Genomic DNA, 17,231 nt, shown 5'->3' on the forward strand with positions numbered 1-17,231 from the left:
GCTGGTATCAGTTGTGAGATCACCTTGGTGTTGATTCAGTGTTTGGGTTGTTGCTTGTGTTTTGAGCCTGGGTCTCCCTCTGTAGCCCTGGCTGGCCTGGGACTGACAGAGGTATACCTGCCTCACACAGCACGGTGCCTGGCGCTGCTTCTGAATTTTGTTTTTTTTATGATCGGTTGCTAAGTGTGAAACTGTCAGGAACGGCTGTCTGACCTGCTGTGAGGGCCTGGTTGGAAGTACCCTGGCTGCTCCAAGCCTTTCTAAGTTGATTTGGTTTATTCTATTTTGTGGCGCTACTGTCTGTCTTCTGAATCCTGTAGCTGGGGAGGAATGCCAAGCCATACTCCAGGGGCCTGGGAGAGAGGCCAGGGCTAGGCCCGGAGTCTTTAATTTTGTTTGTTTTTCCGTCTGTCTTATTTGGGTTTCATTTCCTTCTCCTTTCTCTCACTTTGCTTGTTTGTAAGTTAGATTTTAAATGTGCTGTGACTTCAAAGAAACTTCTTTTTTAAAAAAAAATTGGGGCATGGTGATTGGTACACACCTGTAATCCTAGGCCTTGGGAAGTAGAGCCAGGACGGTTAGGGACTCAAGGGTATCCTTGGCTTCAGAGATTTGATTGGGCGATGTGAGACCCTGCCTCAAGAACGATTAAGGAAGAAACATTGTATACGTGTATAAGATTATCAAAGAATAAGATACTAATAAATTAATTAGACAAACAAAAGCTAGGTGTATGGCTTCTGTATGTAATCTCAACACTTGGGAAGCTGAGGCAGGAACATTGTTAGGAGTAAAATCAATCTGGCCTACAAGATGAGTCCCAGGCGCCACCTCCAGTGCCAGTATAAGACTCCACAAACCCCTAAAACACAGGCCTGAGGAGATGGCCAAGTGGGTATAGTGCCTACTGAGAAAGTATGAGGACTTGGGTTCAAGTTTCCAGAACCAGTGCCACCGTTGGGGGTGGTAGCTCTTCCAGGAAGATAGGAAGTGGGACAGGAGAGTCCTTGGAAGCTTAGGGGTCATCTGGCCTGGCCTACATAACCGGGGTGGGACAGACGGGACACCAACGACAAGAGGTCCTGTCACAAAACAAAGCAGGTGAGAGTTGACACCCAAAGTTTCCTCTGACCTCTATCCATGTTGGTACTTTTGACAGTATTTTGTCCCTGCTGTATATATGAGACCCCTTGCCATAGGCAGAGTTCTAGTTTGCTTTTTGCTGCCCTGATGATCAAGACCTTGACCAAAAGCAATCTCGAGAGGAAAGCATTTATTTGGCTCGCAGAGTCCTGATCAGAGTGTTTGGGGGGTGGTGGCTGCGGTTTTCTGCTTGTTTGTTTTTTAGAGAACACAAGGTCGAATGCCTTTGGAAAGGGGCTTGAACCTGGGAGGAGCTGGGAGAGGGAATGAGTATGGTCAAAACCCATGCTATGAAATTCTCAAAGATCTGTTCTAAAAATGAGAGAAAGAAGAAGCGGTCTGTGCCTCAGCTGCCTGACCTGTGTCCCTGAGTTCACTGCGGTGCTGAGGAAATCATAACTGATGCATCATGGTGTGGATTGGGCAGGACAGCTTGTGCAAGGGACGAACCCAGTCCTGTGTCATCCTGACGACTGCTTCTGTAGTGTCTGCAGCTGACCGGGCCGCTCTGTGGGTCAGTGTCCGTGGTCAGTGACTAGCTCCCTGGAGGTGGGAGGGAGCAGCCCGAATTGCTCCTGGTGGGAGGACCAGAGTTTAAATAGCCTGGAATCTTTGGCAGCCAGAGGGTTTAGAGGCCAATTCAAACCTGAGATTCAGCTACCAGAAGGAAGGAGGGCCTAGGCAGCCAGGAGTTGATCTATGGCTTGAGCTGGAGGGAGGTGGTCAGATGTGCATTTTAGAGCCTTCCTTGGCTCGATTGCTAGTGGGAAGTATCTCTTGCCTAATGAGATTGCCACGTAGTTCAGAAGTAGGAAAACTTGACAGTAGTACTGGGGACACGAAGAGCACGGTAGTCTAAAGAATTGTCCGGATGCTGTGGGCGAGGGTGAAGTCCATGATGACATTGAGCCAGGGTGACCGGGAGCAGGTTTCCCGCCCCGTGTGTGGAACTGGAACTTTCAGCTTAGTCTGTATTAGGTCCCAGATCACAAGGCTCTGTTGTGTGGGAGAGGGACCCAGGCTGAAGGGAAGGATTTCCTGGACCAGAGAGATGGGGGGGTGGGGGCAGGAAGAGAAATTCACGGAGATAGAAAATAGTCGGGATGAGTCGAGTCCCAGGAGTTGGTTGGAGCTCCTCGATGTAAGTGAGATGGAACATAGCCCCCAGTGGCTTGTGCCTGTGGTTCCCAGATGCTAGAAAGGCTGAGGCATTGCTTGCACCCAGGAATTGAAGATCAGCTGGGTACCACAGGGAAAATCCATTTCAAGAGAAAGGTCAAAGGCCAACAACAAGCCAGATGAGTAATTGCAGTTAAGCGACTCAGGCCTGGAAGAGCTTGGTGACCTTGGTGAACGAGCCTCCAGGTTCTGCACTGGAGCAGGATGCCGCAAGAGAAAGCTGGGGAGGGGTCCGGACGTTAAGACTGCAGTAGTTGGTAGAGTCTTCTGAACCCGGGAGATGCTTTCCTCGTTTTATAATTGAAAATATCCTGTAAGTGCCAGGGATCAATTTGTAATGATTTTAAAAGCCTTCTAGCCCTGTGTGGCAGCCTCCTAAAGCTCGTTAGCATGCATGGGCCGTTGTTCACCCTTGCTAAATGGTTTTGGTGCAAGTAACAACACGTGCATTTGAGGAGGTTTAGTCCCGGAGGGGGCTGTGGCTCTGCTGTGGAGCTCTCACCCAGGATGCTCAGACTTCTCCTTCCATCTCCAGCACAAATAGTGAGGGACAGCCTTGATTTAGGGTTATGATGTCATCTCCTGGAATCATGAGATTTCATCTCCCTGGTTTGTATTTCTAAAAGATGTTTATAGATTGATTGGCTATTTGGGAGACAGTCCGCTCAAGATTTTTTGCCCAGTTTTTGTTTTTTTGAGACAGGGTTTCTCTGTGTAGCTTTGGAGCCTGTCCTGGAGCTCACTCTGTAGACCAGGCTGGTCTCGAACTCACAGAGATCTGCCTGCCTCTGCCTCTCGAGTGCGGGGATTAAGGGCATGCACCACGACTGCCCAGCCGCCCAGTTTTCATTTTGTTTGATTTTTTTGTTGTTGAATTGTTTCACTTAAAAAAATAATATACTCTGGATATTAACCCAGCTCCCCATCTTCCCTAAAAGTGAGAGAATTTATTCCATAAGTGCTTGCTGTTTGTGTCATATTTTATTTGATTTTTTTCCACTTAGGTAAATTGAAATATGAAAAGCTATAGAATCATATTTCTTTGTAAAAATGTGTGCATATAGTTGTTTAGAATTCTGTTTCTAATATTTCGGAATTAATGGACTCACATATTGGTAGTTTGCTTTAAAACCGGCCACATATTTCTGCTGTAGTTGGATACAATTAGTAGAATAAAGTAATGCAGTCAAGAGGAGGGGAGACTTGCGCAACTCACCTGGCATCATTCCGTCTCTGCTAACCACTGTTGGGACGATTTTATGGTGAACAGACTTGTGAGTCCAAAAGCTAATGTGGGATCCCACTCCTCCACTGAGACCTGCTGATCAGGGTCAGGTTACTATCTCAGCTCCTTAAATCATCAGTGAAGGGAGAATTGAGTCGATAAGCTCTGACTCAGAGCTGGAACACCGGCCTGGTTCAGTGTGAGTGGCTATTATGATCCATTAGGGAGGCTTCTCACAAGGACATGGGCAGTGACCTCTTCAGTCACTTGTTTGGCCAGACCTGCCGGTGGTCCATTCTGGACAGGTCACCCTATTTACAGAGTGGCTTAGAGCTCTGTGCAGGGCACCCAGATACAGCTTAAGCTAATTTGAATATATACTATACACTCAGGTCGTTAGGGAGGAAACCTCTCCTGACTCTTCTCCATGGACTCTTAGGATCCAGAACTTGAGTCACTGCATCATTGCCCGTGGATTACCTGAAAGTTTATTACCCATTAGAACAAAGGGCACAAAGAAAGACAGTGTCCAGTGTCAAGGAGTATGGGTCCCAAGTATATGGGCAGGATCAGGTAAGTGTGGGGCACCTCTGTGATTCCTTCAAGTATAACTTTTGGCAGGACATTGGGGTGCATGTCTGCAGTCTCAGTATGCCAGAGATGGTGAGTTTGAGACCAACCTGAGCTAGAAAACACTTGCCTAGCATGGTCTCCATTCCCTCAACCCCCGAAAATTCTTTTGGTTTGCTCTTAATTATCATTATTATTTGGGGGTAGGTCTATCTGCTTTGGTTTCTTCATTGGTTTTAAATTTTATTCTCATATAGCGAGTATTCACTCAGGTGATGCAGCATTTATGTGGAGGTGAGAGGAAAATTTGTGGGATTTGGATCTCTCCTACCACATGGGTTCCAGAGGTCAAACTCAGGTAGTCAGGCCTTGTAGCAGGCAGCTTTACCCGATGAGTCATCTAAGTCTCTTTGGGTAACCTAGGATGGTCTTGAAGTTGCCCTCTAGTTTTTATCTCCCAAGCACTGGGGTCACAACATGCCCCCTATACCCATCCTGCTGGCATTACAGTGTGTTTGCTATGCCCAGCCACTCCTACATTTTCTTCATACTGTTTTTTAAAAGTTTGTTTTTTTTTTTTTTTTTTTGAATGAAGACTTGGAGCTGAGCATGGTGGTTCACACCTGTAATTTCAGACCTTGGAACACTCAGACAGGAGAACTGCCAAAAATTAAAAGCTAACCCATACTGCAGAGAGAAATGCTGTCTCAGAGGGGACAAAAATGGAAATATGAGATCCCATCTCAGTTGTTGAGCCCCTAAAGAGGGTGACAGTAACTAGGTTGTAAGGAAAGTTGGTTAAGGCTGCCGTTACCCAAGCCCTGTCAGGTTGTAGAGGTCATGTGTCCTTTCCCATGATTCCTTCCTCTGCCTGTGTTATACTGCATACCAAGGGATTATGGGATTGCCTCTATTTACTTGTACAAGGGATAAATCCATTTACTTCTCTGTAGGCACATCCTTGCTGTTGGTGTTTTGCTGGCTGCTAAAACTGCATAGTAGAATGCTGTCCCCAGCCCTGCTGTGAGATAGTGTGAATTCCACAGGGTCTGAGGAATCCAGAAATTGTGCTCCTTTGCAAAGAAAGGATTAGGAACAGGCCATAACTGCCGGAAGCTTGCTGCCTCCAGGCCGAGATTACATGAGCTCCAGTGGCCACTCACCAGCTGGTATTTTGTGGCTTATCATTGCCTGTAATCAAGGGGTTTAAACAGGAACAGAGCGTCCTGTCTCTGTCTCAGAAAAACATGATAGAGATTTTAACTTGTTATTATTATTGTTTTTATAAGGTACAGGTCTTGCTATGCGGTAGCCCAGACTGGCCTTGAACTCTCAGTCCTCCTGCCTCAGTCTCCCCAGTGCTGGTTACAAGCATGCATCCCCATGTTCACCCCAGCATTTAACACTGTCCCAGATTCTCATAGCTTTTTATCTTCTAGCAGTTAAAGCAGTCTCTGTTCTATGATTCGTGTTTCTTCTAGTCTTTGTAAAGTAGAATCAGAAAGGAAAACCTCAGAAGAGCCTGTGTAATTCCTGAGTTTCAGAAAGTGGAGGCTTCAAGCAGGTGTGTGCAGGTCAGAGGACAACTTGGAGGAGTCAGGTGTCCCCTTCCACCGTGTAGGTCCCCAGGATCGAACTCAGGTCGTCTGGCTTGGCAGCGAGCGTTTTTATACGCCAGACCATCTTGCCACCCCCTTCCTGTTTCTAAAACTCGCATTTATTCATCTGTATGTGCGCACACACGTGTCCACCCACACGGCACAGTGTGTCCATGGAAGGCAGTGGACAGCTAGGACAGTTCTTTCACTGTGTGAGCCCTGAAAATCAACCCCAGCTCTAAGACAGCATCTTTTAAAAAACAGTTCTGTGTTTGTTTCTGCATCAGTCTGAGTTCTAACTGGTGTCTATGGAGAGCGTCTGGGAGCAAGTGGAATATGAAAGGGAGGGAGACGGTGGGAGCCTTCCTTTACATCGTGCAGAACAAACTTCCTGTGGCGTGATGTGTCCAGGTCCACATGACCCCGACGAGCTGCAGTAGCGTTGAAGATACAGAGCCACACTTTAGAGAGCACTTGGTTCTCAACCCTTCTCATTCTCTTATTTTGAGAGAGGCCCCATTATGTTGACCTGGTTGGCCTTGAACTTCCAATCCTCTGGCTCTGGCTCTGAACTGTGGATTAAAGGACCATATTAGTTACTGTTCTGTTTTGTGATAAAGGCCGTTTACAGAAAGAAGAGTGTATTTGGGCTGATGGTTCCAGAGGGCTAAGAACCCATAATGGGAGGCAGGCATGGTAGCAAGGAGCAGGAAGCTGAGAGACCACATCTTTAACACAGACATGAGGCTGAGAGAGTAAACTGGAAATAGGTGAGACTGTACGCTATCAGAGCCCTCTACCCAGTGACATATTTAATCCAGCAGGGCTGGACCACCTAACCCTCCCTAAGCAGCCCTGCCGGCTGGGCTCCACGTGTCCAAGTGGGAGACCGTTCTCATTCTAACCACCGTCTTCCTCTCCCTTGCCCCCATGACCATAAAATACAAATGCACTCAGTCCAACTTCAGAACCCCTCATGGTCTTTCACAATCTCCGTGTTTAAAAGTCCAAAGTCCCTTCTGAGGCTGAAACCATCTCTTAAATATGCCCTCCAGGAAGATCAAAAGGCAAATTACACATTTCAGCATATAATGAAAGCCACAGAGTACACGTTACCATTCCAAAAATGAGGAATGGGGACAGAGTGGGCAAAACCGGACCATCGCAAGACTGAAATCGAGCAGAACAAATACCAAACCCTGCAGCTCTAAGTCAGTGTGGCAAAGGGATTAGATGGCTTCTCGCCTTCGGCTCTGTTCCTTACAGTCTCTGTTTCCTCTCACCCTCTCTGGCTGGTTTCACTCCCTGAGTGCAGTTCTCCCCCGCAAATGTCTCACAACTCTGGCATCTTCAACATCTGGAGTCTCCCAGGCTTCACGTTCCCGGCTTTGGACAATAGCCTCTCACAACTTCCCACCTTCTCGGGGCCTTCTTGCAGAGGCCTGTCTGAAACCCTGGAGGAAGAACCAATGCCCTTCACTCTCGAACCCTTCAGGCCTCTAAAACCATCACCCCGTGGACAACCCTGCCAAGTTTGGCTGCAGGTTTAACAGGGATCCTGCCCCACTTGAACCTCATTGACATACTTTTGCTTTCTAGGAGCAGATGGTGCCTTAGGCTCTCTTTTGGAAGTTTAGTTGGGTGGAGTCTTACCCTGAAGGTACCTTCCCCTAGGCTTCTTCAAGATGCCAATCTCAGAACAGCTTGCTTCTCTTCCAGTTCTGCCTTGGCTACAGCCTTAAGAGTTCGAAGTGTTCTTGGTCTCTTCAAACTGTATATTCTGTATTTCTTTCTGACCCTCCATAAACATTTTATATATACATACACATATATATTATAATGTATATATATATATATATAGTGTACACACACACATACAGTCATCCCACAGACTCAATATTAGAAGTCTTGAAATGTCCTTCACCAGAGAAATTAGTCCATTACTTTTTAGTTTATCCCCCCCCCAAAAGTTCTCAGATCACAGGGGAAAGATAGCCGATTCTTCCCCCACCCCACCCCCATCCTGAGGCAGGATTTCTCTGTGTATCCCTGGCTGTCCTAGAACTCACTCAATAAATCAGGCTTACCTTCAACTCAGAGTGAGTGCTGGGATTAAAGGCTTGCCCACAGCCAGATTCTTTGTCAGATATCATGCCTAGCCTCTAGCCCAGTCTTAGTATTTTTCCCCTCTGCAACCTCCTGAACTGGACTTTTATCATCCACATGGCTCTCAGCACCGCTGTCTCACTGCTGAGTAACCTGCTCGCACTGTTTACAACATTCAGCCACTCCAAACCAGTCCAAAATTCTCCCAGGTTCTTCCAGAAAATAACAAGGTTTGCTTCTTCACATCAGCAGCCCACTTTCTGGTACCAGTTTCTTACTGGTTCCTTTTCTGCTACTGTGCTAAGCTAACACAAGCAAGGCAACTTAGAAGGAAGTTTATTTGGGGGGATTAAGAGTCCATCATGGAAAACTGAGGAAGTAAAGCGAGCTGCAGCCAAGATGGAAGTAAGCAGGATGGAGGAAAAGCGGATGTTGTAGGATTCTGAGCCCTCTAAAGGAGGTTTGAATGTTAAGGGCTTAGCCCCTTATACGCTGGGTCCCCTTGACCAGAAGTACACAGTTGGAAATAGCTATGAAAACTGGAAAAACACTTCAAATGGAGCCATACCCAGACCTCAAGGCTCGAAGGGTCCTGACCGCCAGACTCAACCTGAAGGAGGAACAAGTTGAGTCTTGGTTTATCCAGCGTCCCTTGAAGCAGGAGATGCATCCTAGCTTTGCTTGGCTACGGGAGTCTGGCCGCCATGACACTTCTGCCTTTGCTTCCCACAAAGCCCACTGCTGATGGCCACCAAGCTGGTTCAGGCTCATTCCCATCAATTCTGCCATCCAGAGAGATTGTGGTCCCACAGGGCCATTCCAAACCCCCTTGCTGCCTCTTGGCTTCACTGAACTCACCAAAATGCTGGAGGCGTTCTAGAAACTGGGGGCGGGTTGATTGAGGGGGTCCATCCCTAAACACTTGGATGCCAAGACAGATGGCATTGGACAGAAATGGCATGAAAGATGACAAAGCAGGCATTTTCTGAGTCTCTAGGGGGTGGGGCCTGTGCTAGACCCCCACAGTGCCACACCCCACAGGTTCCATCTCAATGACTTCTGGCTCCTCTGGGCTGGGGGTTGTGGTTCCGATTCTTTTAACATCCCTCAAAGGTGGCCTGTACCCCAGGCTAGCTATCATCTCACTATGTAGCCAGCATAGAATGACCTTGATCTTCTTGTCTCAACTTCCCAAGGGCTGGCTATAGGTCTGTGTATGAGCATTTTCTTGCCTATGAGCATTTGCTTGTTTTCTTTCCTTTTTTTTCCCCTCCTACTAGTGCTTCTGAAATTGCTTTTTATGGACCTGTTTTGGGTTTCAGATCTGGAGTGACAGACTGATGAAATTATTAATCAATAAAATTAATTGAAAAAACCAAAGTGTCCATCATGGTGGGGTGGCATGGTGTCGAGCACAAGGCATGTCAGCAGGGATCGGAGGCCGAGATGCAAACACAGAAAAAGCAGCAGAGAGAGCAAACTGGACACAACCTGCCCCCAGTGACGTACTTCCACTATCAGGACTGCACCACCTAAACCTCCCCAAACGGTACCACCAGCAAGCTGGTGACCAAGTGTTCAGATGTCCAAGCCTGTGGGGGACAGTTCTCATTCAGACTCCCACAAAGCCTGTGCCACCATGACTAGCCTACTTTCTCCAGATTTCTAAGTATCTGCTATCCGTGTGTGATCTGTGACTCCAAATCTATGCGTTCTTTCTTGACTTGGGGTCCTTTGTGTTGCCTGCTATAGTAGTTTTCCAAAGGAGTAGGTTTGTGTGGAAGGACAAGACCTTAATTTTCACTGTGCTTAAGGTTTTGTTGGAGCATTGACAAATACAAACTGTAATCGCTGAGTATTTTTTAAAAGCCTAAAAACCAAACCAGTTTGTTCTATGATACTTCCCCCTCTGCATGTGTCGCATGCTTGCATGTATGGAGGCCAGAGCCCAACACGGGATATCTTCCTTGAACTCTCTTCACTTCAGTTTTGAGACTGGCTCTCTCACTGCCTGGTCTGAAGTTGCTCCCAAACCCCAGGCTTCATTTGCTCAGCACGTTCTCCCTCACTGATCCCGTCCTAAATCATCTTTTAAAAGGAGGATTTGAAACTGGCTCTGTTTATGTCTGTTTCACCTGATTTTAAGTTGGTTTTGTTTTGTTTTAATATGTATGGGTATTCTGCTTACACATAAGTGTGTTGACCACATGTGTCCTTGGAGGCCAAAAGAGGTCATCAGGTGACCTGGACCTGGAGTTACAGATGGTTGTGAGCCACCATGTGGGTGCTGGGAATTAGACCTGGTTAACCTGGCTACCAGGTGAAGCAGCCAGTTCTCTTGGCCACTGAGCCATGTCTCCAACCCCTTATCTGATTTTTAATAAAACAAAAATTTATTTTCAGTTGTTCTGGAGGCCAGGAATTTCAGTGTCCACCTGCCTGCGCCCAGTGATAACTTTCCGGAAGCTCATATGGTTAAGGGTGTCATGTGACCAGAGCAGTGGCCTGTGGGCTGTGAGCTTTTTATTTGTTGTTATTTGTTTGTTTGCTCGTTTTTTGAGGCAGGGCGTCTATCAAGCCAGGCTGGCCTCTAAGTTCCTGACATCTAAGGATGACCTTGAACTCCTATTCCTCCTGTCCCACCTTCCCAAGTGCTGGGTGTACAGTTGTGTTACAGCGTTTTGAAACTGTAATTGCCCTGGGAAGCTCTCCTTGGCAGAGTTAGGGTAAGGAAATAACAGATAAATGGAAATAGCCATAAATAATGGAACGTGTGGCAGGGGTTGCTAACTGGGCAGCCTCGCATTATCAAGTACTATGATTTTGCATGTTTTCTTTATCTTTAGAGACAGTGTTTTGATCTATAGCACAGGCTGGCCTAGAATCACATTAGTCTTGCCTCAGCCTACCAAGTGTAGATATGAGCCACCACATCCTCCCTCCTTCCCTCCCTTCCTCTCTCTCTCTTTCTCTTTTTCTGTCTCTCTCTCTCTCTCTGTAAGTGTGTATGTGTTGCTAGTGATTAAACCCATAGCCTAACATTCGTAATTCCCACTGGGTACTGAGCTGCACTTTATGCTTTGGTACTGTTGGTTTGATTTGTTTTGAGGCAAAATCTCACTACCACATATGACAGGCTAGCTCTGTATTACTGTTCTCCGGGGTGCAGGGCTTATAGGCGTGGACCTTCTGACTTACCTTGAGGCTGTGATTCCCCAGGGAACTGGATGTTACCAGGTTCCTCAGTTATCTACAAGGTGCAGGCTCAGGACAGCTAACCCTTTTGAGTTCCCAGGACGGTAGCCCAGCTGCTCCAGACACTTGGCGAAATCTTTCAAACCAGTCCTGCACTCTGTGGCAGGTGAGCGAGCAGTAGCCAGGTGGAAACTTGCTCTGGTCTAGTGAAGAAAGAACGGCAGTGAGTTGCGCCCCATTGGGTTTTCAACGCAAGCTCACGGCTGCATTTTACCAGTTGCCTTTCTCATTTTTTTTAATCCATATGTTGAGGTCATGTGACCACTGTTTTGCATACGTCAACTCATTGTTCCTAAAGTTTAAAAAAGTAGGGACTTCCTATCTGGAAGAAATGTAGGAAGCACACTGTTGTTGACAACTGTGTTGAAATGTAAAAGACCAACCTGCTAGTTGCCCATTATTTGGAAAATACAGAAAAGCCTGGTGGAAAGTTATTAAAAATAACTCATACTGTTATTTAATGGCCCCTGTTTTAGAACAAAGCCCGTATTTTACAATGTAGCAGACACAAGTATTACTTTCATAGAGTAAGGCATACACATACTTACAGTGTCTTATCTTTTTGTCTGTTTGCATTTTTTACCCATAAATCTTTTAAACAAAAGTCCCTTCTTCAGTGATTCCATAAATTACAGTTCGTATTATGTGGCATCATAACTCAAATTTTTGGCATTCCATGCTGTGAAATCCTAACTCCGTTTTCAAACTCAGCGACCTCTGTCTCTCTGAAGCAAACAGTTTTGGGAAAGTGCTCTGCAGGGCTAGAGCAGCTCTGGAGGTTAGACTTAAAAGCCACACTTTTCGATCGCTGAGGCAGCCACTGGCTGGCTCGCTCTGCTCCGTTTAGAATTTCCTCCCAAAAGTCAGCGCGTGTGCGGTGATGTCGCTGGAGCGACTAAGCCTGAGTCACTGGCAGCAGGCTGTTAGTTTCTGGGCAGCGCTGGCCAGGAGCGCACACAGCGCTCCAGAGTTCCCGCAGCTGCCAGCCTGACCAGCCACCCTCTACCATGAGCTGAGGACCGCTTCCCGCGTCACACCCTCATCCTGCTGCCTGTGTTTAAACAGAAGGATGGTAGCTAGAGGAGAAATAGCAAGATTTTGGAGTCTGGAAAGCCTCCACATGGGTATGTGTGGGTTCTCCTGGGGGCAGTGTTGTTGACTTCTCTCTCTCTGAGCTGCAGCTCACGATCTCCCTGCCCTTCCCCACCCCTCTCAAATCCGGTGAGAGCTTACCTGGAAGGAAAGGGAAAATCTCATTGCTCCTGGGAGAGAAATTAATCCTGGGTATGATAGAGTAAGAATAAAAAGTCAAGTGTGGACTGCCTTTTACTTTTACGAGGGGTGGGATCCGGTGTTGTGGGGTTGTTGCTGGGTTTTGTTTATGTTGCAGGAACTTTCTTTCTTTTAAAGGCGGATACCTGTGTGCCTACACGTAGAGACTCAGAGTGCTCCCTGCTGAACTGGGGGGAGGGGTAAAGCCTGAAGCCCAGAGTTGGCTTTAGATAGTTACTGTTTGGAAAGCAGTCTGCCTTAGTGCAGTTTGTATGTGATGCTCGCTCCTGTAAGTCTTACTTGCTAATGTTTCTTTTATCAGCAACTCGGCTAGAGTATTTAAATGTGAAAGCAATGTTATTCTAGGAAGTTATAAACTGTAAACCCTGCATTCCTAAGGCCATAGGAGGGGAGGGGCGCGTCACAGGGAGACTTCTCCACGGCTGCAGTGGGATGCTCTAAAAACAGAGCTTGTCTTTGGTCTTGCCTTAAATAGACGCCAGAAACGTGTGCTGAGATGAATGGGAACTGTGCTTGACAGCTCAAAGGCAGGCCCGGCCAGCAGCGAGGCTGTTTGTAGCTGGTGCTTTCTTCACCAGCCGCGATAGGACAAGGATGTGGCTACAGCATCTGTCTCTGGCAGATTATCCCACAAGACGAGTGTGAGCGACAGGCTCAGTCATGCTTCATCAGACACGGCACAGCAGAGTAGAGTCAGGACAGAGGGGTTGGGAGACCAAGTGGATGAGGAGTCACCGTCCTGCAGCCCCCTCCACCCTTTGTTGCCTGTCAGGAAGAGTACCCTTCCCCTGTTGCACAGTACTCCAGAATCTTCCATGGAGGCTTGTCCTTGGGAACAAATGGATGGGTACTCAGCCTCTGTGACCAGCCTAGCTATAGAAGGGCCAGCCACCAATTCCTCTGCTGTGCCACTATGGATGAGCTCCCAGGAACTGTCTCAAAGTCTTGGTGTGCCGTGCGTGAGCACAAGGGAAATCCTGGCAAGCAGAGTGCTTCCTGGAATCATAATTGACGCCCCACCACCACCACCATGGTGGGTTGCTGCATAGGGCACTCCAAGAGGGCAGGAGAGGGGAGTGAACCCCAGGGTCAGCTGGAGGATGCTCCTGTCATTTGGTGTGACCCCCATTTTTTTATTTCCAGTTTTTGTTTTGTTTTTGTCTCTAAAGATGGGGTCTCTTCGTTAAGGTGGAGTCTCTTAATCTACTCAGTCTGTTCTTGAACTCAGGGTTTTTCTGCCTAACTATCCTGAGGGCTGGGATTATATGCGTGACATACCACCACAGCTAGGTGATCTTGAGGCGCAGCCTCCTCCTAGGCAGATGAGTGGTGATGATAATAATTCAGAAGATTTGTTAGGTTTTGAATACCATGCTGGATACAACCTGGCTTCCCTGATAGATTCCTCCAATCAGCAAGGTGACAGTTGGACCTGGTCAGTGGTAGGGGATATCCAGGAGGGATAGCCCCTCAGGTGTCAGCCAGCAAGGATGGATGCGGACAGCCACCATCAAAACCAGGGACCCACAGAGGTGGGACAGTTGGTTGAGGGGATAGCAGACACTCCAGGGCATGTCATAGGTAAAGCTGAGACTTGTTACAGGGCACAGAGATGCTAAGCTCCTCTTGGCTACTGGTCCAGAGAGAGGTACCCTGGGTGCCGGCTACCCAGGCCCCTCCCATCCCACCCCATCCCATCCCATCCCACCCCATCTAGTCACTTTACGGATGAGCGCGGTGAGCCAGTGTGGTTGGCAGAGCTCCAGGCGATGCCAAGATAACTGTTTTTGAAGAATGGATTTCAAGGCAACAGGGCATAATAGCAATGGTTTGAATTTGAATGAGAACGCTATCTTGTGCTTTATTTGGTTCAGCCTGCAGCAGCGGCTCACAAATGAGTTCCCTGTCCTTAAGGTCTGCAAGACAGAGTCGTGGACATAACTAACTGAAATAGAAGAACAAAATAATGGGGTACAGGATGGTACGTAAGACGGTTGTGTACATGTGGGAGGTATTTGGAAAGAAGAGAGCCAGATGTGGTTTTAGAACAGGTAAGAGGTGGCTATTGTAGGAGATCAAAGCAGAAATGAATGACAGCTAGAAAATCCGGGAACCCTCCGCTAAGAAGAGACAGTTGGACTTTCAAGAATGATTCAGAGCTCTGGGCTGTTTGGGGAGGGAAGCTTGCTCCTGGGTGGGAAGGAGCAAAATAGTTTCTCCCATCGGAGCAAAAACGCTGGAGCATTCCACAGCAGCGGCCCTTTCTGCGACTCTGCAACCTGTGGATGGAGTGGTGGGGTCAGGTCACAGACACACATTGTAGAGCAGGTCCACAGGTGTGCTGTGGTGTGAGGGTGACCTGAACGCACCCACTGCCACTCCATTCTGTCAGGCATCAAAGTCCTTTGAGGGGCTTCGGGCAACGCAGTTCTCAGCTCCCACCTCAGTTCTGGCTTAAATGGCCAGAGAATAAGGTGGGATCTTCATCTTTCGAAGCGTTCTCCAGTGTGGCAGGGAGCTGTGTCCTTGGGTTTTGGAGGACCCCTGAAGAAGAGCGGACCAGGTACCCCTCCCTGCCTGCAGCTCTGTGGGCATTGCTGGTTCCCTCTGTGGGTTCGGAGGTGGCCTGGAAGTGACTGTCTGGGAGGAGAGGCTGGGCCCACCATGTCAGCTGTAACCACAGCTGCCTGCCTGTGAGGCCATTTCCGCTTTTGAGGGGGGAAGCTGGAATAGTTTATCTCCGCCTGGAGGAAGTGGAGTGAGCAGCAGCAGGAGGGGTTCTGAAATGTGTGTTTTTAACAGACTATTCTAAGTGCGGGAATTTCCCCAAACAAAGCTTTGGGGAAATCCCCGCCAGGAGCTGGCTGCCTGGGAAAGGGCCCCGCGCATTAGCAAGTTTGTGGGTGACAGGCTAGGCTGTCCCTTCTCAGCTGTGCCACCTCCAGGCTCAGCCTTGAAGACTGAAAGGCTGGGTACTTCTCACCTCCACCCACCTCGGTCGGTGCCATGGGGGTGTTTTTCTCAGTTATACAAGAGAAAGCAAAGGCTCCAGGCCTCACTGGGACCCAAACTGTGCTCGTGGGACCAGATCGTCCAATGCTTTTAAACCTGTGCAGCTTTGTGTAACAGTCAGCCAGCGAGAAAGAGACTTGCTTGCCCCGAGAGGAAAGTCATGTCAGGCACTGCTGATGAGTTTGTTCTCCCAAGTAAGGCCAGGAAGGGGGCACAAAACATGTCTCCAGTGCTGATGCCGTGTGATGCCATTTCTTGTCCAAACTTCCCTTTAGAATCAGCTGCCCCATCAGAAATATAACATCGGAGTTTAGCAGGATGGCCTGCTGATTTGGTGAGGAGCATAGGTGCCGTTCTTTGTTGGCTTTTAAGAAACTGACACCCTTTCTGATTAGGTTCATAACAGCCCTGTTACCCAGTGGCCCTGTGGACCTAAGCATTGGCCCATTCTCTGTAAGTAGCTCCCAGCCTTCCTGGGGTCACATCTGCCTGGAGGTTTCTCAGATGTCCACTAGAGAGTTGTTCCCTCATCCGAGAAGGTAACAGACTTGGAGGTTAGAAGATGCCTTCTGAAACCAACTTCTCCAGGCACTGTGTAAGGCAATTGAATATACAAACGGTACCCCAGGAAAACAACCTTCCTGAAAGTTTTTCAACAACCTTCCTGTCATGGTGGTTCAACTAGAGTGTTGTGAGCCACTATATTGCGTTTCTGGAACGGGTGGGCTCCTGAAAAATGTTTTTCTAGAATTGTCTCTGGCACACAAGACCTGTCAAAAGATGAGGGTAGAGACTCTTCCAGTTAGCACGCTCAAGGTCCCGAGTTTAATCCCCAGTAGTGCAAAAACCTGAGAAAAGAAGATAGAGGTCTTCCTGAATTAGGCTGAAGCTTTAGTTAGCTAGTACTGAGAAATAGAACTTGTCTGCCCTGGCGGTGGATGAGACCTGAGAGTCTGGGTATCTTAAAGTGACTTTGACTTGGGCAGCCCTGTCTCCATGTTTGTAGGTTTCTTTTGCTGAGAGAGGGAGGGCTAGTTTTCTCCAGCAATGAGCTCTGAAATGGTTATACAATTCCAGCTGCCAGCCCTGAGGTCGGATCAGTGCATAGGAGCAAACTAAACAGACTCATAAGGTTGTGGTTATATTGTGGTTTAGTGTGTGTGTGTGCGTATGTGTGTGTGTGTGTGTGTGTGAGAGAGAGAGAGAGAGAGAGAGAGAGAGAGAGAGAGAGAGAGGCAGAGACAGAGACAGAGACAGAGACAGAGACAGGAACAGAGATGATAATTAAAGAATAAGACCATGAATTTGAGAGGGAGTTGGGAGACATAGGAAGGGACTACAGAGAGTGAGGAGTGATGTAGCTATGCTTGTTTTTGTTGTTGATAATTAATTTATTTTTAGTTTACTTGCATTGATGTTTTGCCTGCATGTATGTCTGTGTGAGAGTATCAGATCTTGAAGCTACTGAGCCAGCTCCCTTACGTTATAATAATAATAATAATAATAATAATAATAATAATAGAATGTCCCATGGAGAAAAAGCATCTTTTCCATACTTAATTTTTCAGCAAAAGAAATTGTATAGATAGCTGTGTCCTTGTGAGTTGGCAGCCGGGACATAAACTGATGTAGCCACCTTGGAAAACAATATGGAAGCTCATAAAAATCTTGTAGCGAAATGAGCTACACCAGCACTATTCTGATTGAGTTCAGAACCCAAAGAACTGAAAAGTGATGATGCGTGCACTCATGCAGACGGCAGCATTGTTCCTAGTGGCCAGGAGGTGCAGACACCCCGTGTGTCCATCCACATGGAAGCAGACAAGCAAACCGGAAAGGGAGGCACGCAT

The 17,231-nt window shown here is 47.7% G+C and overlaps 1 protein-coding gene and 1 pseudogene across 4 annotated transcripts in view; both read left to right on the forward strand.

Moving 5' to 3' along the window:
- Positions 1–17,231, forward strand: part of Spata13 (spermatogenesis associated 13) — a 180,920-nt gene that overhangs the window by 137,706 nt on the left and 25,983 nt on the right. Inside the window, exon 1 of one of the 4 annotated variants that reach the window (XM_048447988.3) lies at positions 11,985–12,200. The exons of the other annotated variants lie outside the window; for them this stretch is intronic. Coding sequence (XP_048303945.2) covers positions 12,146–12,200 — 55 coding nt within the window. The 5' untranslated portion in view covers positions 11,985–12,145. Of the gene's footprint in view, positions 1–11,984; positions 12,201–17,231 lie in introns of those variants that run through there. 4 annotated transcript variants of the gene reach the window in all.
- On the forward strand, positions 1,553–8,701 carry LOC148120226 (homeobox protein Crxos-like; annotated as a pseudogene).

The sequence above is a fragment of the Myodes glareolus genome, chromosome 12 (assembly GCF_982192425.1).
Source record: "Myodes glareolus chromosome 12, mMyoGla1.1, whole genome shotgun sequence".
NCBI classification, from domain to species: domain Eukaryota; kingdom Metazoa; phylum Chordata; class Mammalia; order Rodentia; family Cricetidae; genus Myodes; species Myodes glareolus.